The following is a 24,162-nucleotide window of genomic DNA, read 5'->3' on the forward strand; positions in this document are numbered from 1 at the left end:
CAGTAGAATCAGTAAGGACTATTCTATTAATTTGTGTCCCATAGTAAGTTTTTTTTCCCCTAAAACTGAAAATCTTCATCAGAACATGTTGATTTTGTTCACATGCCTTTGTTTTCTCAAAATTGGTTTACATAGACAATCAAAGCCTTTCAGTTGAATGAGTAGAACAAGGGGTTATCTACCAGTGGTTTTGTTGTGCTTATGGACCTGTAGGTTAGGTGACTGCTGTGGTCCTCCTCTCCAGGGACCCTGGTCTACACCAAGACCACCTCTACCCATCCTATTGCAAGGGTGGCTGCATCAAGGGCACTGTTGGAATGCAGTCCAGCTAAGAAAGATTGTGGGAGCATGAAGTAATAGAACTGCACTAGCAAATGTGTCTCAATATTTTGTCCTTTTAAATGGCACACTATAGCTCATTTTAGACAATCAAAATGTGCCTAAATACTCAATTTTGACCAAAACAAGCTTCTTTGTTTCTTAGCAAAATGTGTGAAGGATCATTGTTAGTTTGGCTCTTTAGTTAACTTCAGGATGAAAGAAAAAGAAATACCAGAAATCCTTGAGGAAGGGAAATCTGAGGTTTTTTGGTTGGCTCCAAAAACTGACTCATAAAGAAGCTACTGATAGAGCCAGTTCCTCAACTAGGTAAGGTTGCTGAAGATGACAGTGATAAAAATAAACTATAGCAACTGTTGGCTGCATCCTGTATACTCTTTCTGAGCTGAGAATTCAATGACCTTCTTCTAGGTACCCACAAAAAGAGCTGCATTTGTCATCTTTACTTACCTTTCATCACATCTAATCAGAATCACACTATCTGTACCAATACCCAAGGCCGCAGCTCCTTTCTTCACAGAAAAGTGACTCTGGAAAAATACATTAATTATTAATTACTATTTATTATTTTTATTACTGCTTCTTATCCAGTTTAATATAAAACACTACACTCTTGCAAGCCTTTCAGCAAGTAGTCCCACACAAGCAGTTATTCTTCGACTGTCATTTGAGGCTTTATATCAGGTCACTACAGTTAATTAGAGAAACAAAAATCACCTGAATCTAGATTTGCTCCTAGAATATTTAATACACAACTGTGGCTGATGATGGACCCAAATTCTATCCTTACATACATACAGATTCTATTGCTTGTACTGATTCAGCTATGAACTTGATTCACTGAAAAAAACATTATCCCTTACAGAATTCATTTAGTTCGTGGCATACAGAGCTATATAACTTTTGGTCAAATAATATACTGAGAGAAATTAAGACAAGAAGCTTAATTGTGATCTCATGCCAGTGAAAGATAGTAATAACTCCCATTGACAGATAGAGCTACTGCAGTTTAAAATGAGAACTGGGCTATCAGTAAGACTATTAGGAAACCTGTACATATTGAATAAAAAGTGGAAGTTATATACTGGAGTGCAAGCAGCCTAATTTTCCCAAGCTCATACAACCTGACTCCTGAGTCAGTGTTGGTTTATAATTCTAATTTAAATCCTAATGATTATGGTAATGAAATAGTTTTATATTATGCCACCCAGAATCTGATTTTTATTAACTCCAACACAGCTGTAACAATGTTGTCCGAAGTAATTTTAAGTACAGATTACTAAACTTCAAAAAAAAGGAAATTCTTTGCAGTATGATTACAGTATGATTAGCTCAGGATGTAACACTATAAAAAAGATCAAGGACATAAAAACCCAACAAGGTTTTTTAGGTGTCTAAGACACTAAAGAATAAAGGAAGACATACAGTCTGTGGGAGTAGAGAAGTAAACCCCAAAGTAGAGAAATAATCACTATTGCTTTGTCAAGTGAGCATTTGGCTTCAATTGTAATGCCAGTAGTAAAAAGATATATAGGGGAAGAGATGGAGAGGACAGGTACACACATCTGCTTTACCAAAAGGCTAGGAAGTCAGTGGGATTTCACCACATACTTAAGGGCTCCCTGCATAATGAATATTTTGAGAAATTAATAAACTCTATGAAACAGAGGACGAAGAGTAGTATTGAAACATGAACCATCAATATAGTAAGTTTAAAAACTCCACTGCTTTAAAAATCACTCAGAAGGGTAATTACAGTTAACAATTGTGAATGCTGTTGCAGAGGTTGCATCAGAGGCTCCATATCAAAATTCTTTTTTTGAATGTCTGCATCTCACTGTTTTAGCTGAAATGTCTGAAGTTTTCAGGATGCCTATAGCTTCTCAGTGTTGAGACATTTTGAAGTTCAATTGTTCTTAAGCCATGATTCACTGACAATATATGACAATTTGAAAATACTTCTTCAGGTGAATGTTATTATTCATACCATGTTAATTTTTTTAATGCAATGGGTTGGTATAGCTTTCCCTCATGGAGTACGGCTGCAGTATACCAAAAATGTGTATTGAGCAGCCACTAACCATCTTGTCTAGACCTAAAATCGATTTTTAAGGCCCTGGTAAAACAAACCATCCTAGCTCCTGAATTAAGCACATTCTGAAATGTAAACATACATGTCAGACTGACTTTTGCACAAGCCAATGATCAAAGGAAAGGCAAACCCACGTGCTTAGCTGATCACCATGGGATTTGTCTCTGTGCTTAATAGTTTTGCTGGATTAGACTGGGTTCACTGCAGCCTCATTGGGCTGAAGTCACTGCCTGCTCATTCTGCAGCCCGAGGGGCAAACAGGCACCTCCAGCATGATTCAGAAGGATTCATCTGGCATGAGGGTTGCTGCTTAGGACTGGATGCTGAATGACTCCAGGTGAGGTTTCTACCCATTCCCTATGCACCAAGCCCTGTCTGTGAGAGTGGAGAGGGTACAGCACCTGCAGGCACCAGTGCCCTGGAAACTGCCAGATATTTTGTTTCACTACACGGTTACTGCTTAGCCTATTAAAATCACAGGCTAGTAGCGTGTTCAGAATAGACAGGGAATTTGCACTGCTGTGTTTCTAGCTAGAGTCACAAAGTGTTAGGAGGTATTTATACAGTGAACATCACAGGCCTGCTCAGTCACATTGTTATTTTTCATGGTACATATTTCTTCATTTCATTAAACGAGATGTTTGAACAAACACATTTCCACAAGCTTCATCAGCTTTGCTACAATCAGTGGACTCTTCCCAAGTACAAATTCATTGCAGACTAAGGCTTTGACTGTGACCAACCAACAAACTTCTATACATGGAAGATAGGGAACTCTTTCCAGCCTTGTGGGTCTCCCTGAGCCCCATGGTGCAGCAGAGCAACTCCATGAAAGCAAGGAGGATGAGAGGCCATGAGGAAGCTAATAGCATCAGGAGGCTTATAAAAATTTTGAAAGTTTAGGAAGATAGCTTTGAGCTTTGCAAAAATTGAAACAGAGCTAGAATATTGCCAGCATAATCATAGTTAATTTTAAATTCCACGTGAAGCTATAAATTAATTTATGACCTTAAAAAATAGATCTGTTCTTTATTTGTGCATTACATAAATTCATGTGCACATACTAGGTAGTGTAATATATAAATACCAGTCAGGATGTAGTAGTGAGAAGTCAGATATGTATTTCACTTGGTCAATCAATGACAATTACACTGATGAATTTTTCTCCTTATTCCATACTAGTTAAAGTAGATTTATTATTGCACAATTTGTTTTTCTAATAGAATACAGAACTATTCAAAGTGCCTTATAAAAGAAAATACAGATTTGAAAGGTTTACTATGAGGAAGAAAATTAAACCCATGTGCTCAAAAGCATCCGCTGGAAAATGTCCAAGCTGAGCTGCCTCACTGAGAAGTTTCATGGCACTGCTAAAACAGCATTGGGGAAAAAAAAAGGAATCTAGAGCTGATTGCTCAGTTGCCTGAAGGCTTTTTACAGACTGAAGGGAACTCAGTGGTCAGGAACCAAAGCAAGCTTAGGGACAAATTGAGAAGAAATACAGAAGTCTGTGCACAGAAGGACAAATGCAATTACAATTTCTAAAAAAAACTTGGAATATGAAATTGCTCAGTCTGTTTATATACTCATTGATATATCATTGCTGTTATATTTTCGTGTCAGGGTAACATCAGAGGACTTCAAATGCCTGAGAGACTCTGAAAGAGCCAAGATAAAAGTGTAAATGAAAAAAATATAGTTTTAAGAGGAAAGAAAACTTTCCTAATGATTATGAATATGAGATTTAATATTCTTGGGATGGTGCTGAAGATTTGTATGCCTGTGGAATATAATAATAATCATAGAAAAATGTAAAGGTCAAAGAGAAGGGAAGGTTTACAGAAATAAGCCTGGTTAAACAGAAGTATTGACAGATTTGACTGAGCTAAAAGAGAAGGACATCAACTGTGATCCTTTTGGAAATAAGGGAGCTACAGATTGTTTGGCCACACAAGAATATAAGCTTGAACACCGTCTTTCATGACACAGCCATACAGGAGCTACACATATCTGAAGTCTTATGGTGGGAGAACCAGGGCCAGAAAGGGAAGATGGGGCAGTCTATCCAATGTCAGTCCTGAAGGAAAAACCAGGCTAGGAGAAGCTGGCAGGACCACAGTTCTATCACCAGAGACATCAGTGGGAGTGGACTGTCACTGCAGCTTTCCCCTTCCCTCCCTTCATGTGGTGCTGCACTGCACAAGGGTGCCTGCAAGACTACAAATGCATCTACACAAGAGGAAGCTCAAGTTGTCTCTGAAAGAAATGTGGTTAAAATTCAGTGGTGAAGGAGAAGGCACAGAGTATTTCAATCAATATTAGTGACAAAAGCATATTATCAGGAGCAAAAAATGGTGATCTTGAGCCAAGGGAATTTTCCCTTCCACTAAAATTTCAAATGCTGTTAGGAGTATGCTTGTTTCCCTGATTATAGTAATTTCTTCAGTTAGCTTAGTAAAGTAAAAACACGTTTCAAATTTACTACAGATGCAATAATTAATTGGCCTTTTGGGAAAAGAAAGAACTAAAATAATTTAAAATGTTATGATGCTGAAAAGTATGGCATTGTTATCTTAAATGAACGGTGCTTCAATTTACAGATGCTTCTATTTTTATAGCTCACAAAATTAATTGCTCGTAATCTGGCATGGCTGAAGCGGTCAGAAAGAACCATCCTAATGCAGTGAGCCTCAAAGGCCATGGCTGTTTTTTCAGATTGCAATTTCCCTCTGTTCACATAAATCCAGAGTGGCACAAGCTTTGTGGAAGAGCTCGTCAGGACTGAGTTCCCAAATGCTGAGCAAGCTGAGGCATCCAGCAGCTGAAACTCCTCTGAGTTCTGCAGCTCTGGCTGCCAGCACCCCAGTGCTATGCAGACCTGAACCCCCAGCCTCACCCTGTCAGCAACACAACAGCAAAGCAGCTGGACACACTTTCCTCTCCATCACCCCTGGCCTTTAAACAATGTAGGATCCCCGGGTGTTTAGGCTGGGCCACCTCTCTTTTAATTTTAATAATCTAAATATGTGTATGTGGTCTGGATTTGCTATCCAGGTTCTGTCAGCAGTACAGAGGAAAAGGTACCTCCAGAAGGTACCTCATCCCTGATGCTTTGGAATCCATTTTAGAATAGGATGAGTTGTCTTCTGCAGATCTCACTCTCTTTTTATTGGCTATAAAAAGTGCATAGACCAACTCAGATTAAATGTTTATGCCTTAGGTGATTAATGTTAAGAGATATGAATACTATCTTTAATGTCTCATTGTAAGCTGTATCTTTCCCTTCAATTACCTACAAAAGTAGTATGCTGTGTCCCATCATATTTTTAAACGCACTGTAATGATGTATGTTTGCTATTGTTTCCTATAGCTACTGCTATTCAGTTTTTAAAGTTATTTGTTAAGACCAGGGCAGAAACGAATATATTGTTTTTGAATGGTATACTAGTATTTCCCTCTTGTGTGGTTTTGAATTATGTAACTTCATACTGCTTTTCTAATCCAGCCAGACTCACAGCTTGTTTTTTTCCAGTGCAGATAGTTTTACAGCATTGGACAAGAAATGTTGCACTGAGTTCAGGAGGATCTTACAGAACTGTTATTGACCAGATAAAGGATTAGACTCAAACAATTAATGCCTCCTTTGAGACAGGCCACCCTAGAACATTGCTTTTCTGGAAAATGGTTTTGCTTTGATTTGAATGGAGTTACTTTAATTAAGTTGCTGCATAAATTAGACCCTTTTTCACTGTTTCACTCTGGCTTCAAATACCACCAAGTAATACCTTCCTGGTTATTATACATTAGGTAATGTAAAGAAAGAATGTGTGAGTCCATGAGTTTAATTTTTAGTCTCCTTAGGTGGAAACAAAAATGCTGCCTACTTAAATCTGTATGCTTAGAAGTGTAACTTACAGATTCATAATTTATGCCACCAAATGGAAAGCATGGTGTTTGGGTTCCTCAAATCTTTCCCTGGGAACCCCACCACACAGGTCACCCTTGGACTGCTTCTTCCAGGTGCCTGTCTGAAAAGTGCCCCCAAAGCAGCCTGGCTAGATGGCAACACTATGTGCTCTGAAATGGTGGGACTAGAGATCAGCTTTTCACTCTGCACAGAAAACAAACCACATCTTCCACAGGCTGTGTGAAATGGAGCTGTGCTGAGCTGTCTGCTTTGAGGCAGAAGTAACTTTTAAAATTTCCTCCTGTGTCAGAGCCAAGAACCTCTATTTTAGAGTTCAGAAACTGTTAGCCAAAATCTTTACCCAATCTACCCTTCTCCCACAGATCCAGGTGTAGTTTGCTGTATTCCCTGCAAGTAATGGGGCTTTTCATGAGGAAATCAGTAGGCAAGAAGCTGAAGCAAACTGCTTCCTCTGATCTAATGGATGTATGGATAGGGATGCCGTGTGTGCTCTGGTTGTGAGTGTGCTCCTATAGCACTGCAGGCAAGTCACCTTTCACAGGCACTTCCAGTGTTCCTCCAGAGAAGGAGGTCCCTTTGAGTATGCCTGTCTGTCTACAATGCTGACAACTTACACCCAAGATGCCAACAGATCCTCCATTCACAGGCACTGGCTTTGGCAGAAGCTGCTTCACTCCAAGAGCTGTGCAGATGGGGAGATGCCAGAAGCAGAGGCGCCCTCTCTGGGCTCCCCTGGATCTCTAACTGGGTGAACTACCAGTTTGTATTCTGTGGTTTCTCTTACAAAATCAGGGCAGGAGTTGTATTGCTGTTTCCCTGGTGAGCACCTGACAAGTCATTCCTCTTTGCTGTAGCTACTAGAGGGGGTGGGAAAATCAGAAATCTGATATGTACTACATGGCCACAATCTTGCTGGGCTGGAGAAGAGCAGAGATGAAGAAATCTCTTCATCTTTCCAATTATGCACAGAACTGCAGACTGATTCTATATAGCTCCCCGTATATATTCTACATAGCTCCCAGGTAAACATTGAGTCCATGTAAAACTTTCAAGTCTCTCATATATTTTATCCTATCAAATAAAAAAGTCAAGGATTGTTTTGTAACCTGAACTCAACTAGTTCTCTACAGCTAAACTCTTCCTCCTCCTGAGACTCCAATCACTTTCTCCTTTTTCCTGGCCAGCAGTGATTTCTACTTCATGCTATTCCCAGCTACTGCTGGATGCTGTCTAAGAGAGTGCTAGTTAGCCACGTCAAAATTGCAACAGAGAATGGGTTAAAATTCAATAGGATTAATGTAAATTTTGTGAGAAGGCACTTCTCCATTTCAGCTGCTTTCTCCACTGAAAAAGGGATGCGCTCAGCTGAACACTCAGAGCAGCCAAAAGTTGATGCACTGGGACACAGGAGGAGGCTTTCAATCTTAAAATTTTTCATTATGTTTGAAATGATAGACTAAAACGGGTTTTACAAACTGGCATCCATCACTTTTACCCCTCTGAATCAAGGTCTCCTATGTCAGATGCAGTCCAGAACAGCTGCCCTAAAGGACACCACTCTGCTTCTGCATTACTGCAGATGAAAGAATCACTGATGATGCACTGGTGAATACGATGGACTGAGTTAAGTACTGAGCAAGCACATCTCAGAAATTATACCAGGGTAAAGACCAATCTAAGCAGTCATATTCTAACCCACCATCACTGGTGAAACAGAAATAAACACAGACAGATGTAAGTCACAGTCCTACTGAACAGCTTGGGGAAGATCTGCTTACTGGGAACATGCAGAGTTGGAATGGTGACATAACCTATTTTGGGGACCTAATGTAGGTTGTGTATGTCAGGGAGGCTGATCTCTGCTTATGGTCAATGCCCAGAAGTAGGTGAAGCCCTCCCAAAGGTGATTTAGAACATCTAAATTAAGGAATATTTAGGTTCCTAATTTGGATGCTATTGAGTTTCCCTCTAGAGGTGTCTCTCTTCACTGACTATGCATAGAGGCTCCCAATTTAGGAACATGATGCACTCCTAAATTAGAAAGGGAATTACTTAGGAACTGTGAATGACTTTTTCCTTCCCTTCTTCCCCACTGGCAGCTGAATCTATCATGGCATCAGACTGAGTCCAGATTCTGATTACAGCAATACTGGTGGCAACTGTGGAGTAACATTTATTGTATTGGAAGCTCTAGAATGGTAGAGATTAAAATAGAGGCTGGTCTGTGATGTTGAAATTCTTGTTTGACAATTGCTGATACTGGAAAATGTGCTTCTGACTTAAAAATCTCCCAAGTTTCTAAACATGTAAAATAACTTTAAGCTTTGTTTACTTTCATGCCACATGTGCAAAGTAAGGGGAAATGATAGAATCTCATAAATAGACTGTTCCATAGCCACTGTCTTAAAATAGTATCCAACTGTGGCAGAAAGAAACCAGAATCAGACTGGGGAATCCAAAAGTAGATCAGCATAAAGTAATAGATGAGACAAACAACGTTCATGTATCTTGGGGTCTATTCATGTTCTGCATTATATTTCCTGTCTAAAAAAGGATTGTACTTCCAGGCCTCTGCAATTCCTGTAACAGCTTCTGCTATTCTGAGGGTTAAACCCTGATCCCATAGCCTTTGGGCAATTCAGGATTAGCAGCATAGTTTCCTGACTTCCCTAGAAGATGTGCCATTATAAAAAACTTGATTCAACTTCAAGTTGATGCAACTTCAAGGTGTTTTTCAAATATAATGGATTTCAGATGCTGTTCTATGGATTTGCTAGTATATTTAACTTAGGAATGTTTAATTTGCTAAGGGAACTGCTTCTTCCCTGGCATGAAAAGACAATTATTACAGATAATTTCATTATTTTGAGAATGATAGCACATTGATAGTTCATGGTTTAACAATTCTTTGCTATGAATACAATGAAATTCTCAAATGATTAATAGGATTTGCTATTTTAAATAATCATACTGAACCTTATTTGCAAGACTTATTTGGTCTGTAACTTCCATATGAGTAATGCATTTCTAGCTGCACAGCCAATTTTGGAGAGTTGCTACACATTTGTACAATATCTTTTTCTCCAACTGCTTTGGGGAAAATTATTTTGCAACATGGAACCTGCAATCGTGTATCAGATCTCATTCTATTGCCACTAAAGGCATCCTTGGAGGGATTTCCTCCCAGACATATCTGATCAGTTTTAGGACAACTTGCTCTTCATGCTTGCACAGAATGGGAATATGGTCTCTGTTAAGTAAAAAAGGCAGCCAGGAGGATACTGTCACCTAACATCAAGAGCATCTTGCTGAGCCCCAGTCACAAAAGAGTCCTTTCTGGCCCAGCCCACAAAGCTGGGAAAAAATTGGGAAGGGGAAGAGAGGTCACAGCCCCTCCTGCGTACAGCCCTTCCTTTCCCTCTTCTTTCTGCATCTGCATCCTCCCTTTTAAGCTGCAAAGAGGTTTAAATGGCCATAAACTCAGAACAACCCCACAGTACAGATGCAGACATGACCTCTGTATGGCTGCTTGAAGTGCAAAACACTGCATTTCTCCACTGAGGACCACTCTGGTTTTGTTGTGTCCACCTTCCCTCACCTCTTGCACTGCCATATCCCACTGGCGTCTGTGGCCAACCCCAGGGTGCTGAAGCCTCTGGTCACAGACAGAAACCCACAGCAGAGCCCGGTTTCCCACCATACAGCTGCTCTGCTGCACACACACCACATTTCCATACAACTTTCTGCATGCATGTTGTCACCCTAACAGCAGGAGTAGTTCCAGCTAGAAACATCTTGATTCACAGTGATTTTCTGTACCACCAGAGTGATCCCAACAAAAGAGACTCCTGGCAGAATATGAGAAGCCCAATGCTAAGCTCCCACCATTTGATGCAGTGCTTACCATTCACATCAACACTATATAGAGAGCAAAAAAATGCCAGTGGTTTGCAGATCTCTGGGTTTCAGCCACAGAAGAAGCTGTTTTTCAGCACAGCTAATCCCTATATTTATAAAAAAGCCATCCCCTTCTCTTTTTTTTATTCCCAGTGAAGGAATAACAGAAATGAAGGCATCTGGCTACAAATTCCCATTTACTTATTTTCTTCATCATACAATTATACAAGCAGAATTAACAGATAGGAAAAAACAAAAACACATACATGTTCTGATGTGAAGGCAACCAGTCTGGGAATAGCTGCCATTCCTTTTTCTTTAACTTCTGGGAACATCTTGAAACGTGCAATCAACATAGCATACATGTTAGATATGGCACCACCTGGAGTCCACAGTAATATACTGTTACTTTTTCTATGCATTGTAATATTATAGCAGAACAAATTACAAGTCTTGCTACAGCTTTTCTAACTCCAATGTAAATGTGTCTGCCTAAGGGCAGGTTCTTCTTCCTGCTACTCCTCACAGCTGGGTTTTATAATAACAGTATCTACTACACCCAAATACCAATTTATGCAAAAAGTACTGCTGCAAAAAATTATCTGGGTTTTATTTCATCTTCATTTTTGTTATAATTTCTCCTTTAGTCCCCAATCTTCTCTTGCTACATGCCATCAACATATAATTCCCATTCTACTCCACCTCCCAAGCAGACACCACCACAAGGCAACTTCCTAAGGGGTTCCCAGGTGAAGCCTCATCTGTGGTCTGCCCTCCCAAATCAGGGTGGCATTTCATGCACTGGCTCTGTGGAAACTCACACAGTGAGTCCCAACAGACACCACCTTCTGGATAACTGGAGTGTGGGCAGGAAGAGAAAGGAAAAATGGTTATTTCAATAAATATTTTTCTTTTCACTTGTCCTCTGATAGGAATAAGGGGAAAAGGTCAGATGTCCCTAGCACTAGTCTTAAAATCACTGGCATGTCTTGACTTAAAATACCCATTTCAAGACATTGCCCACTTCAAGATCAGTATCAGATGACAGCTCTACAGTATTGTTCCATATTTCAACTGTCAATACATAAATTTTAAAAAAGCACTTTGTTTTTTTCCTCTTTGAGACTTTTGCAAATTATACCTATGTCTGCAGTTTGTTTATATATTATGTGTTTCATTATATATTCATGCTGCATGAGCACTATGGGAATATAATGCAGAACCTGAGGCAGAGACTATTTTACATATGTAGGCACAAGAATGCACACACATACATGCATACATAAAACCCATCAGCTTTAGCCTGTATATATTATATACATATACACATAAAAAGATTGATGATATATTGATGTTTATGCACATACATTTATATGAAGCAAAAGCAAAGGTGTATACTGATTATCATTTTAGGCTCTTAAAGGAACAAGTCAGAGAGCAGCTGAAGATAGTTCAACTAACCCAACTTTCACCCATGTAAAAAAATGTAGAGGAGCACAAGACAGGCACTTTCAGAAGACGGTTCAGCTAATCCTAAGCTACCTGCCTGTGGTGAGATGACTTGCCCTGCATATGGATCCTCTCCTCTCCCTTGAATATCTAAGAGTTGCTGTAACTAGCCCAGGATAAACACCCAATGCTTGGACAGCCAAAGTGAAGTAAGATATAATACACCCTTTAAGCAGATCAAGGTGGCTCTGCTGAAAGCAGCAACATTACAACATGCTACACCAGCAGGGTTTATTTGCTGGCAAATTTAAAAATGCTTTGACTTTAGTAAGTCTGGAGATATATATACACCATTCCTCAGTCCACAGAAACAGCGCCTTTCATGTCTAATCAGTGTCCTAGCTCCACTCCTGAAGTCAGCCTGTCCCTGCTCTGGGATTCCCCTGACCTCACTGGCCTTCCTGTGAATCCAAGGGAAAATGTCAGAGAGGCATGGCATCACTGGCATGGGGGGCAGTACAGATTGGGCTTTTTTCTTCTCCTTTCAACTGTCTTGAGAAGTATGAACATACTGCTATGCCTCCTTTCACAAATGACAAAACAATAAATGGAAAGATTGAAAAGAAAATTTTGAGTACCTGTCCCTATAAAATGCAGATGTCATATAATGGCTGCTGTTGATGATACAGGTGACTGAACTAAGGGGTCCAGGTTGAAGAAATATGGCCTATCTTGTCCAAAGTCACTGGCTTGGTGTCAAAAGAATCAAGACTGAAATTGTAAGTTTCTTCAATACCAGGCTTTCCTACTAGTATGTATTGCCTAGCCATTTAGCCTTAAGCCTGCACTCTGCCTTTAATTTTGCAGCTGTGTTTTCACTCAAAGGTAACTGCAGTCAACAAAACACACCTATTGGATTTAGAGAATCTAATCAGGCCTTTATGTTTTGCATATATTGATATTGTAGATTTCATTCCAGAAGATGCAGAGACTGAGAACCTTTTCTTTGCAACGTTTTCAGCTGAAGCTGCAACAGTTTGAAATTAGAAAAACAGCACAGGGATTACTTTGGTTATTGCCTAAGACAGTAGAACCTGCACACCAGGTACTGGTGTTAAGAGAATGGATTAGAAAGATGCCTTTTGGACAAACCAGAAATCTCAAGAGAAAGAAAGAAAGGATGAGAGGGGCAGCACCGCAAATGGACAGCACAGGCACACACCTGCCAGAGAGCCCGTCCTCATGCAGGGTTCACCTAGATGAAGTGAGCTCCAGCATCTGACACACCAGCAGAACTCTAGTCCTCAGCTCAGCCAGGGACCTCTGCCTGACCCAGGTGGGATGGCAGTTCCCCCTGAGGCGTTCATCTCTCCTGATACACAGCCTGACAGACTTGTGCAGATCTGGTACCTGCACCAAACCTTTCACCCTTGCCTGCTGCCTGTGCTCAGCCTCTGCCCCCAAGCTCTGGCTGAGCAGCACTCTAAGTGCTCTTCTCTACCCTCTTAGATCCCTGATCAGCCTGATGGGGCCACTGAGGTTACTGTCTGCAAGGAGAGGGACAGAGAACCAGCTGCACTGAGTCAGACCAGGGACTGAACAGTAATCAGCTATGATCCAGTTTCAAAAAAAAAAAAAAAATGGCTTTGGTCCTGGGCTCATGATACACATACAGATGCTGTCCTGTGTAATGGAGGCCAGTTTTGGTGAAGACCTCTAAGCACTACAGTAAAAGCTGCCAGATATTTTTAAAGTAAGAACTGAGTAAGAAGTAATGTAAATGGTTCTCATTTTATTCTTCACTTCTGTGGAAAGTCCCAGGACAAAACTCCTGTATCATTTCCCACATGTGCATTCATATGTGAGAAGCTGAAGATCAGACTTCCTTGATCTGCACAACATGAACTTCACCACCAATGCCCTCGGAGAGGATGCTATCAGTGAGGCTTTCCCTTGCTTCATAGGCCAATTAACTTTCTTTCCAGCAGGGTTCCTTTGCCACCAATCAGTCTATTCTCTTTTGACAAGCTAAGATGCTTATGCCCAATGGAAACGCATTCATTGTTTTGCAACTTGGTGACACAGATAGGCCAATATATTTAGCAATGAAATTCCAGAGCAAGATAGGAGATGATAAAAAGTTAAACCAAAAGACTAAGTGGAATGCTTAAAAACAAACAAAACCAAACAATAAAAAACTTCTAACAACACTGTGTCTGTCAGTCAATGATTTCTCTACAGTTAATCACATTAATTTCTTGCCTTATTGACTTGCCCTGAAGGTGCCAGATTTCTGGGCATTTAAGCACTCAGGTTAACTAGACACCCGAGTGCCTGCCCTGCACCCAACAGGCCAGGTCCCACATGGAAAGCTAACTGCATATTGTGGTGTTGACAGGATCTTACTGACTCACTAAGACCACTTCAAGGGATGCTGTCTTTCCCTTTTAGCTCCAGTTTCCCCTGCAGCATTATTGTGTTTCTTCCCTCCATTATTAATACAACAGCCTTTCTATTTCATGTAAAAAATGGGGGCAAAGTGAAACTGCAAGGCAAATGTCTCTTCTGATTATGTTTCCCATGTGCCATTACAGCTGCTCATAATGCAGTGCAATTTGCTCAAACAGACCCTCATAATCACATCCCTGAAATTCATAAAACATGCCATATACTTTATGTCAAAGATGCCACTGGTGGTTATTAACAAGTGTCCTCTCAAACATGCATATTTAATTATGTTTACTCTTAAACTACAGGGGATGTTATATAGCATAGTCTGAAAAATAAAGAAAGCTTGAAATATCATGTACCAGGTGAAAATATCCCATCGCCACAGCCCCCTGGCCAGCCAACCATCTCTCTCATTTTCCTTAGTGTGACATATTCCAAAAGTACAAACACTGGAGCAATTTCATAGGTGAACCTGAAATGTAGTAATGTCCATATTTAATGCTTTCATCTACGACACTAACACATCTTTTTTTTAATATTACATTACATCATAGCCACAATATACTCTATTATTTTGCTCTGGACAGAGTTCTGTTTTACAATACTTTTTATTATCTTCCTTTTAAATTCTAATTAATAGTCATATGTCTAGAAGGATAAATGCTAAGACCCCCTGAGACTATACTTCCACCTATTTCAGTGAAACAAATGTTTACCACCTTCTCCAGGCTCCTGTGTTTAAGAGCTGCTGGGCAGAGCCAGACCTTCACCTTGCAAAAACCTGTGTGCATGTCTAGAAGCATCCACATCAGCAGTCCCAGTCATGATGACGAGAGATGGTACTTGAAGTGCAAGTGCACAAAAATGCTTCCTAGTCCCAAAGTGAAGAAAAAAAATACCCCACACTTTGAGTTCTGCATTTCTTGTTTACAGAAAGCTATGGCTCTAACTGCTTTATGGATTGCACATAATCCCTCCACATGAATGCAATTGTTCACTTAGCACACCTTTCATTTGATATATTTACACATAAAATATTTTTTCTGTCAAATATTTTGAGAAGTAGCATAACTGACATCGTACCATTACTACAAAATTTTACAGAACCCAGACTACAGGATGACGTTGAAAGTCACCAAGTAAATAGCTGTAGCAACCATTTAAAAAGCTGATGATTGTTCTTCCAGCAACCCTAACATAGTAAGTATTCGTTCTTTCATTCAGATACAGCAGCTAATATTTTAAGAATATAACTGTAAAATTATATTAAATATTATTACAGAAAAAATCTGCTACTTACATATTAGTATTTGCTGCTGATGTCAGCCAGTCTGCTGCCAGTCCAACCATATCCAATCCAGTTGAAAGTTGATTAAAATATCTAGGGTGCCCTGCATAAGACAGAAAATTTTACCAAAAGGCTGATGACTCTGAATTAAACTATTCAGTGCTGAACGGCTTATTTACTTCTGGATTTCTATAGAGAAGGAAGTGCTTTCAAGGTACAAAACAAAGCAAACAGCAATAAATACATTTCTGGGAAAAGGCAGGATTTCTTTCTCATTCCAAACTCAGTAAAATCAGAGTAATTACACTGAACGCTGAATAATGAATTCCAGAATTCCCTATTATCCTCTCAATATGCCTTGAAAATTAGCACATCGTTGCCTCACAGAAATAGCTTCTTGCTCCTGTTATGTGTCACATGTTGTCACTGGATGTGTTTTTGCCTGGCTAGGTTTGAAAGGCACACACGAGACACCATCTGAAAAGCTTGCCAGTACATACAACATCAGTGATGAATGGCTAATGATTATAATAGACAGGGGGGGGAAATGAGAAAATGGACCATTTTGGTGACTGCTTTGCACATGACTCAAAGGCTGATGAGTGTACAATGATGGCAGGGAAGGTGGCTCTCCTTGTCATTTCTTCCCTGTCAGCGTGCAATTACAAATAGCCTGGCTGAATGCAATTGTGATTTTAAACAAACCTCGTGAAAATTAGCATTGCTGCACCAGCAGAATTTTGCACAAGAGCATATGCAATGAGCTGATAGTTGATTTACCTGGTTAATCTAATTGGCTCCTGACTTTTTTTCTAAAATCCTGATAGAGGTTTTTCTTAAAAAAATATGCCTAGAGCCATTAAGCCCAGGAACCATTAAAAATCAGCTTTTACTAGTTGCTCCCTGCAAGGCCCTGGCAAGTGGCATAATTACTGGTACAAATTACAGATGGTTCACAATTACTTAAATGCCATCCAACTCAAAGAACAGCAGCCTCTGCTTGGAAAACACCTCTCCTGACCAGCAGACAATGTACTGGTTTTGCCATCGTGGAAAACAAAAGATAGAGCAAGATGATTGAGGGAATGCAGAATCAACACCAAGAGAAAACTTATCTTCAGTCCCCAGAGGCCTCTTATCAGGCACGGACACACGGCTGGCAGAAGAAAATGGGGAATTGCTCCCTGGCTCCTGCCTCACAGCCCACAAAGGCAGAGTAATCTGACTGCACGGGCAGACCAGAGCCGGGGAAAAGGGGCCGAGGGAAGGGGGGGTTCACGACACACACAAAATCTATCTCTGTATGCCCTTAGTTCGAGAGGAGCACCGTGCTCCTGGAGCACTGGAGATAGGAACTGCCACCTTCCCCTGGCACACGCTGCCCAGGACAGGTGGCCAAACCCCCTCAAGCACCAAGGGCTGCTGCTGAGAACCAGCCAGCCAAAGATGATCTGGCCCACACTCGCATGCTTTTCAGTGGTATAGGTGGGCCTGGGGCACACCTCTGCCCTGCCAGCACTGCCAGTGCCAGAGCGACCCTGCACCGGGGCCACTGCCTGCAGAGGACTGCATGTCCTTGACAAGGGAATTACAGAGAGATTTGGGTATTTACAAGTTCGGGTTCCATCTCACAGTCAGGCTCCAAGTGGGTCCCCAGAATATGGTGGAAAGCAACACAAAATTAGGAGCTGAAAGCCTCTGTTGAATGTGGGCCACAAGAAGGATCGAACAAAGGCTCAAAAATATGCCACTTTGCAAATAAATCCCCCCCTGAAAAGCTGGGGAACAGCAGAATTCAGTTTTGCAATTGTGGTGTCTCGGCGACTCTACATCAGCCCCGTGCCCAGCCCCGGGCGACCGCTCTCCTGTCACTGCCTGTTTCTTTAAGGAAAGCCGACAGCACACCTCCTGCTTTGGGAATCACCGTCAGACCGAGACAGCTGCACCCAGGGGTGGCGGCACCCGTACCCCAGAGCAAGTGAGGTGGAGGGAGCAGCGCTGTGTCCCCCAGAGATGTCACTACGCGGAGAGCAGAAGCGGCTGCGTGGCTGCTGGCAGCGGCCACAGCTGTAACACGGCCCCTCCGCACCAAACCCCGCCTGCTGCGAGGTGGCCTTAACACGCGGTAGCGGGGAATGTAATGCCCCAATCTGATCCCAACCGCAGCTGCAAGGGTGACACCTGAGCTCTTTTCCCTCAACTAGATGGTCGTGTAAAATGTGGCTTTGCTTAAAAGACCGTCTCCACTGCACAGGAAGAGTTTGGGAGAGATGCTCAAAAATCACTATCCAGGTGCCATCTGCCTGAAGCACACATCCTTTGACACGGCTGTCACTGAACAAAGAGGTGACTGGAAAAGAGACTGACAGGGTGTGGGGAGGTGAGAAAGTGAAGATAGCAGATTACTGCTTACTGGTTGTTTAGTGACACACAACAGATTTATGAAAATCCCACAGTAAATCAGGAGATGATGGGCAAGAGCTGGGGCTAGGGCACTGAGATGGCCAGTCCTCTGAGGACGTGCCTTCACCACACACACCCTCCTCTCAAACACAATCCTGGTTGCACTTGTTCTTGGGCACGGCCAGCCTTGTATTAACATGCAGCCTCCGCAGCCTTGACACGGAAGAAACGACAAGGGCCAGGGAAAGCCAGACAGCACGAATCAAGGCACGGCTAGAAGCACTCTCTGGTGTTGGCCTTGCTCACAGCCCCACCACAAGCACCGACTGCTGCTGGCATCAGGACCTGCCAGGGAGCAAGACTGGATGAATGCCAGCTCTTTGCACCCCTCCTGGATTTCCAAGCCATTTTTAAATGCTCACACTTCAATTTCCCTGACAAACATGGCACTGGGACTGAATTTTGCATCCACCTTTCCCTGCATTTTCAGATCCTGCCTTTTACATTCTCTCAGACAAAATTCTCCCCAGTGATGGATACCAGTAGATGGTAAGGGGGCAGAAATCCACATGCAGCTGCTCCAGGAGCCAGACAGCCATTGCACACAGCTAACACCTCAGGGCATCTCACACCTGCCCCTCGGCTGAAAAATCAGCCATTCAGCTTCTCAAATCCCAACCAGGGATAAATGCTGGGATCTGGGGATCCAGCAGTGAGGCTAATCTAAGCAATACAATTTATTTTCCAATCAGCCTCCCAGGCCCCTGCAGCCAAACACAGCCCACAGCCCCCACAGGCCAGGACGGGGGCTATGTCCAAAGTGTCAGGAGCAAAAACCTCACCCACACTGTCCTTCCTTGAGGATAATTCAAGCTGTTTACTCTGAAGCACATGCTGAAGGGCTAAGGGTGTAATTTCTGTGCACTACATGAGCCACCCAGGCTGGAAAGAGCACCACAGAATCCCGAGGAGAGGAAGCAGCTGAGTGAGGTGGCTCCTTACCCCCCACTCAAACCCCACTGTGCCTCATATCACACATGCCCAGCACTAGTCTTCAGACCTTGAAAACATTTTTCTCCTTAAAACAAACAAAACATTCCAAGAAAGGAAATCCTCACATATTCACGAGGAGGAAGAGAAGTAGTAACACTGTTCTCAAGTGTCTTTTTTTGGATGCACAAAATAAAGAAGGTCTATTATGTGAAACGGGCTATAACAAAAGCAGATCAACGAAAATCGCTTAAGAAACCCTATTTTTTGAGTTCCCAGATTCACAGATCCTGTGTTCCATGGCATTCTCTGAAAATATGTTTCCTACACCCTATGCAGACACATCACACGGATCACTGGACTGATCGACTTTGTTCCTGTGGACACCATTTATCTAACTATTAATGCCAATATCTTACAGACATTTTGACAACACCCAACCCATGCACCTAGACATTTCCACCTCTAAACAGGGACTATTACACAGATCTCTCACAAATCTTTACAGGGATCATTCTGTTCTCTTTCCAAAAGGTGCCAAACCCCGTTTTTTTCTTTTCTGTTAAACCTCTTTTCACAAATCACTCTTTTGTCTCTTCCAGTAATTGCTTCAAATTTAGTGGGAATGTGAATTACAAATTGCTTAAAAATAAGACCTCCCTGCGTTCCACACTATTTCCCAGTCACGACCGTAATTGCAGCCCCATTTTTCGTCTGTTCCGATGCAGTTTATTTAAGGCAGCTCTGGTCGCAGAGCCGGGGTCGGCTGCCGCACGCCTGGCTGAGCCCCTCCACCAAGCACGACTCACGGGGGGGAGGTGTTCCGGGCAGGCAGGATTCAACACATCCCTGCCCTTCCCAATGAAAAACAAAGGCTAATAAACCAATTCGGGCGTTGCTTTTACTGCTTGAGCCTGAAATTGAAAAACAAAACCAAAGAAAACCCTCAACACTTCTGAGCACAGTTCTGCCAATTTTTCCTATTTTTACGTCCCTCAGGTAAGAGGCCAGACACAGGAAATGGCTGCTCAGATCTCCCATTTACAAGATGTTTATTGCGATTTTGGCTGTTAAATGGGCTGGTCCCTGCTGCCCCCCTGCAGGCACGCCCTTCCTCCTTCCCCCCCGGCCATCCCCGAGCTCCACGCCCGACGCACTCCTCGTCTGCAAGGGAGAAAGGGGCAATGCCCTGGCCGTCACAGGTAAAATGGATGGGAAGGAATCGAGGGAAGACGCAAAGGTAGTGAAAAGGCTGTTGAATGGCATGCTCGGCAACTCCAACACCTAGAATCATTAATTTTAAATCGTAATAGGCGTGCGATGCTTCACTGACAGCTACAGAGACGCGGCTGCTGAAGTGCTTTATCATTTAGGAAAACGATTTCTGTCTCTGCTAGAAATTGCTTCGAACTGACAAAATAGAGTCACCGACTTAAGCTTTAACGGTTCAAGATAAAAAGAAATGACACCTTTAATCAATGGATGAGACCGTATAAGGTAGAAAACGAGCATGACTATACCTGTTTTAATTGCGTACTTCAGAGTTGTTCTGCAATTCAATAAAATTTCCTCCAAGGTTTGTGGCTGGTCTGCCAGTTCCCAGTTATATTCCTGGAGCAGCTCATTTGGATAATGGAAATCAATAACTTTTGTTGACCTATCAAAACTTTTTGCAACATACTGAAGTAGAATGTCCACAACATCTTGCAGGAAAGACATAGTAGTTACTTCTCCGTTGCATGCTGGCAGAAGATCTGGGAATGTAGAAACGAAAAGTTAACTTCATTTTATGACCACAGGCACCGATTTTGGACAAAGGCTTCTCTCATTTCTGTTTAGGAAATTATTAACCGTGTTCAATACAAGCCAGCTTTGTTTTCATTTTAATAAGTCAACTGATAAGACTGTATTTCAAGGAGTATTGTGAAAGAGAATACTTTGCATTTAATATTTTTTCTAAAACAGCAAATTTTCCCATAGTGTATTTCAGGCCGATTTTCAGACACAAGAGAGCAGGAAAGCAATAAACAAAAAACAAAAAACCCCCACCAACCAACAAAAAAAAAAACAAAACACAAAACCCCAAAACACCAACCAACCAACCAACCAAAAAACGAATCTCAGGAAAAATAAAGATTGCGAAACAAAGACTACAAGAAGCACTCTAAAACCTGCCATTTGCCTTGCAATAAAATACCTTCGCGGTGACTCTCCAATTCAAGTAACTTGTTGATAATTTAACGCCTTTTTCCGAGGCGATGCTGCACGGTCTCAGTGCACACACCTTTCGTTTCAGCTGAAGTGAGATGGTTCAGAGAGAGACATCGAGAGAGAGCCGACCTGTAGCGGAACCCTCAAATTCGGGGTGACCGGGGAGCGGTGGGACAGGCAGCAGCACAAGTGCAGGGAACCTGCAGCCGCTCCGCCACGGCGGGGCCGGGAGGGCAGAGCTTGCCCCGCTCTGCCGCGCAAACGGGAGAGCCTCTGGCCGGCGCATTTCTGGAGGGAGCTGGGGGCTATGTGGTAGCGAAGGCACTACCTCCAAGGTCAGAAGAGATGTAGTGCAAAAATACCCTCGATTAAAATAAATCGGGAAGGGAGCGCTCTTTGTCCCTCCTCCCCTCAAACCTCAATTACATCTCAAAGGCTCTAACGAGAAGGTCGCGGCTGCCCGTATTCCTTAGAAAGAACTATCAGCAGCCTCCAGCACAACGGAATTTTATTGTTGGGGTTGTTTGTGGAGTTTTTTTGTTTTGTTCTCTTTTTCCTGGGTTATTTCTGTTTGTTCGTTTGTTTGTGGTTTGGTATGTTGTTTTTGTGTGTTTTTTTTCCTGCCCATTTGAGAAATAGCAAGCACCGGCGGGTGCCGGGTGGGCGCACCAGCGGGACGGGGCTGGGGGCGCGGAGCTCACCGGAGCCACCGCGCACCTTCAAGCCCCTCCGGCCTCTGCACACCGCCGCGGGAGATACTGTTCCCCGACGGAACCGCTGTTGTTAGTTGGGAGAGATACGGTGTGGCCCAGGACCGCCGTTACCTGTTGAGTGCAGAAAGGCGTAATTCACCTCCGCTTTCTGGCAGCCGCAGGGCTTTTTGTCGCAGGTACAGGACGGCCGCGGCTCCGCTGTCCCCGGGGCTGCCCTGGCGCCAGTTTCCATGGGCTTCTCGGCATCTCCGTAGATGAGGGCTTGACAGCGACATAGACACACGGCCTCAGCACCGCGGCCTCAGCTCCCTCCCCCCGCCCACCCGCCCCAGGGCAGGGTCCGCGGCGCTCCGCGGGCGCGCAGCCTTGCCTCCGCCGCGGGCTGCCGGGGCCTCCTTACTCTCTACCCTTACCGCAGAGTTTGTTTCCGATCCCTCCCGTGAACTTCTGGGCAACCTGGCACCACGCTCTGGCTGCAAGACAAAATGGAGCAGAGGGTCCGTGGGGACGCGCGCGGGCCGGGAGCGCCTCGTCTGACACCCGTCACTGCTCCCCAGGAACCCCCAGCCGAGCCAAGCGCGGCCGGGCCGGGCTAGAGCCGCCGTCGGTCCCCACCGCTCCGTCCCGCCGGTCGAGCTGCCACAAAGGGGTCTCCGGCGACCGGGCAGCGCTGCCGCGGCGGCTCTGCGGGTCCGTCGGGCCGGATGCTCGGCACTCGCCTACCTGTGCCGGGGCTCTCGGCGGCCGCGGAGCCCTCCTCGGCCCCGAAGGACCAGAAGCCGGAGCTGGGGCTTGCCATGGAGGCTAACAGGCGGGGCGGGCGAGGAGCGGCTAGCTGCAGCCCAGGCGACCTGAGCCGGTGTGCGTGAGTGCGAGTGTGCGGACTGTAAGTGCGCGAGTCTGCGCCAGGCGGCGGCAGGCGAAGGGGCGGGGGCGCCCCGGGCCCGCCTGGGTGGGAGAGTCCCCCGTGGGCGCCCCCGGGCTGCGCTCCGCCGAGCTGCCGCCGCCGCCGCTGACTCCTGCCTGTGACGGGGTGGGAGGGGCCGGGGTCCGAGGGAGGTGAACCCGCCGAAGCAGCCAGCTGTGGCAGCCGTAGAGGGTCTCCCCACGCAGCCGGCACCGAAGGGAGTTGGAGGGGTGACCCCAGGGCAGAGCCCAGACCTAGGGGCAGTCTGCTTTGGGGATGCAGCTGCCTCGGAGGTAAAGGCGAGCGAAGTGCCCAGTGTGACCTCCACCTCACCGCCGACTCTGCAGCCCCTGCGGTCGCATCCCGAAGGGGCGGGAGCAGAGGGTCAAGACTCCCTGCTGGGGGTCGGCGCCGGCGAACTCTAAGCAGAGGAGGAGGGTGATTTCCTGGACCTTGGCACGGGCGATGACGGCGGTCCAGTCTGGTGCCCCGAGGAGAGGACTGGTACACCGGTCCCTGGGACTACGGGGAAGAGTTCCCAGCCCTGTGAGATTAATAAAGGGCTGAGAAATTCTTCCCACCGGTCCTTCACTTCTTCTCCGGGGCACCCCCGCGGCTTCGAGCAGGGGCATCGCGGGAGGTGCCGCCGAAGCCGGTACAGCCCGTGCGGCTGGTGGCGAGAGTGGGGGAGACCGAGGGAGGGGAAGGGACAGCCCTCCACAGACCCCACCGTCCCCGAGGCAAGCCCTACCCTCAGCGACCGGCGGGGGCCCCGTGTGCTGTGAGAGTGCCGAAAAGTCGCTGGCGGGGAGTCTCGTGCAGGCGTGGTGCGGGAGCAGGTCCCGCTCCCCACCGGACACCCGTGTCCCTGCCGCTCTCCTGCCCAGGTGTCGGGGGAGTCCTGCGCGACATCGCTGCTGTTTGAGGGGCGACCCCTGCATCCCGCTCCTGCCTTCCCCGGCATCTCTCTTGGCATTCCTCGGCTGTTCTCCCCGCTCCAGCCCCGTGGGAGGTAGCAGGGCCCGGAGGCGAGACAGGAGGAGGAAAAAGTGCCCCTCCCCGACGTTGTTTTGAAGGTAACCAAACCTCCGTCTTCCAACCATCCCGTTCCCCGCGTGGAAACGTTCTTCCTTGCCGTGGCTGCCTCTCCTCCAGCACAGGAGGGATTTCAAACCCTAATCCTAGGAGGGCGGCAGGCAAGGTCATTCCAGGGCAGGATTTGGCCTTGCCGAGAGCCCTGGCCAGCTGCTTCTCACAGGCCCAGGTGCCAGCTCTCTGCACTTCCCACATGAACCCACATGGTTACTAGGACTGCTCCCTCCTAAAATCTCAGGACAATGTTTTGACGTTTTCCAACACTGCCGTGACTGGTAAAGTAAAATAAAACCATCCCCATCATCTCTAAAATGACAGGTCTCTTCCAGGTTGCAGATAGCATCAGCTCGGAGGAAACTTGCATGATACCTCAGGCTTCCAATCGCGAGAGGCTGCGGT

At 44.6% G+C, this 24,162-nt stretch overlaps 1 protein-coding gene across 1 annotated transcript in view; it reads right to left on the reverse strand.

Annotated features, from left to right (window-relative positions):
- The window catches only part of GAD2 (glutamate decarboxylase 2), a 38,047-nt gene extending 15,346 nt beyond the window's left edge, over positions 1-22,701 (reverse strand). The window contains exons 1-8 of the mRNA XM_008492713.2: positions 22,485-22,701; positions 22,175-22,234; positions 21,873-22,022; positions 20,358-20,591; positions 15,457-15,547; positions 14,516-14,628; positions 10,523-10,638; positions 790-869 (exon numbers count right to left, since the gene is read on the reverse strand). Coding sequence (XP_008490935.1) covers positions 790-869; positions 10,523-10,638; positions 14,516-14,628; positions 15,457-15,547; positions 20,358-20,591; positions 21,873-22,022; positions 22,175-22,234; positions 22,485-22,560 — 920 coding nt within the window. The 5' untranslated portion in view covers positions 22,561-22,701. The remainder of the gene's footprint in view (positions 1-789; positions 870-10,522; positions 10,639-14,515; positions 14,629-15,456; positions 15,548-20,357; positions 20,592-21,872; positions 22,023-22,174; positions 22,235-22,484) is intronic.
- Between the last annotated feature and the right edge of the window lie 1,461 nt (positions 22,702-24,162).

Source organism: Calypte anna, chromosome 2, assembly GCF_003957555.1.
Source record: "Calypte anna isolate BGI_N300 chromosome 2, bCalAnn1_v1.p, whole genome shotgun sequence".
NCBI lineage: Eukaryota > Metazoa > Chordata > Aves > Apodiformes > Trochilidae > Calypte > Calypte anna.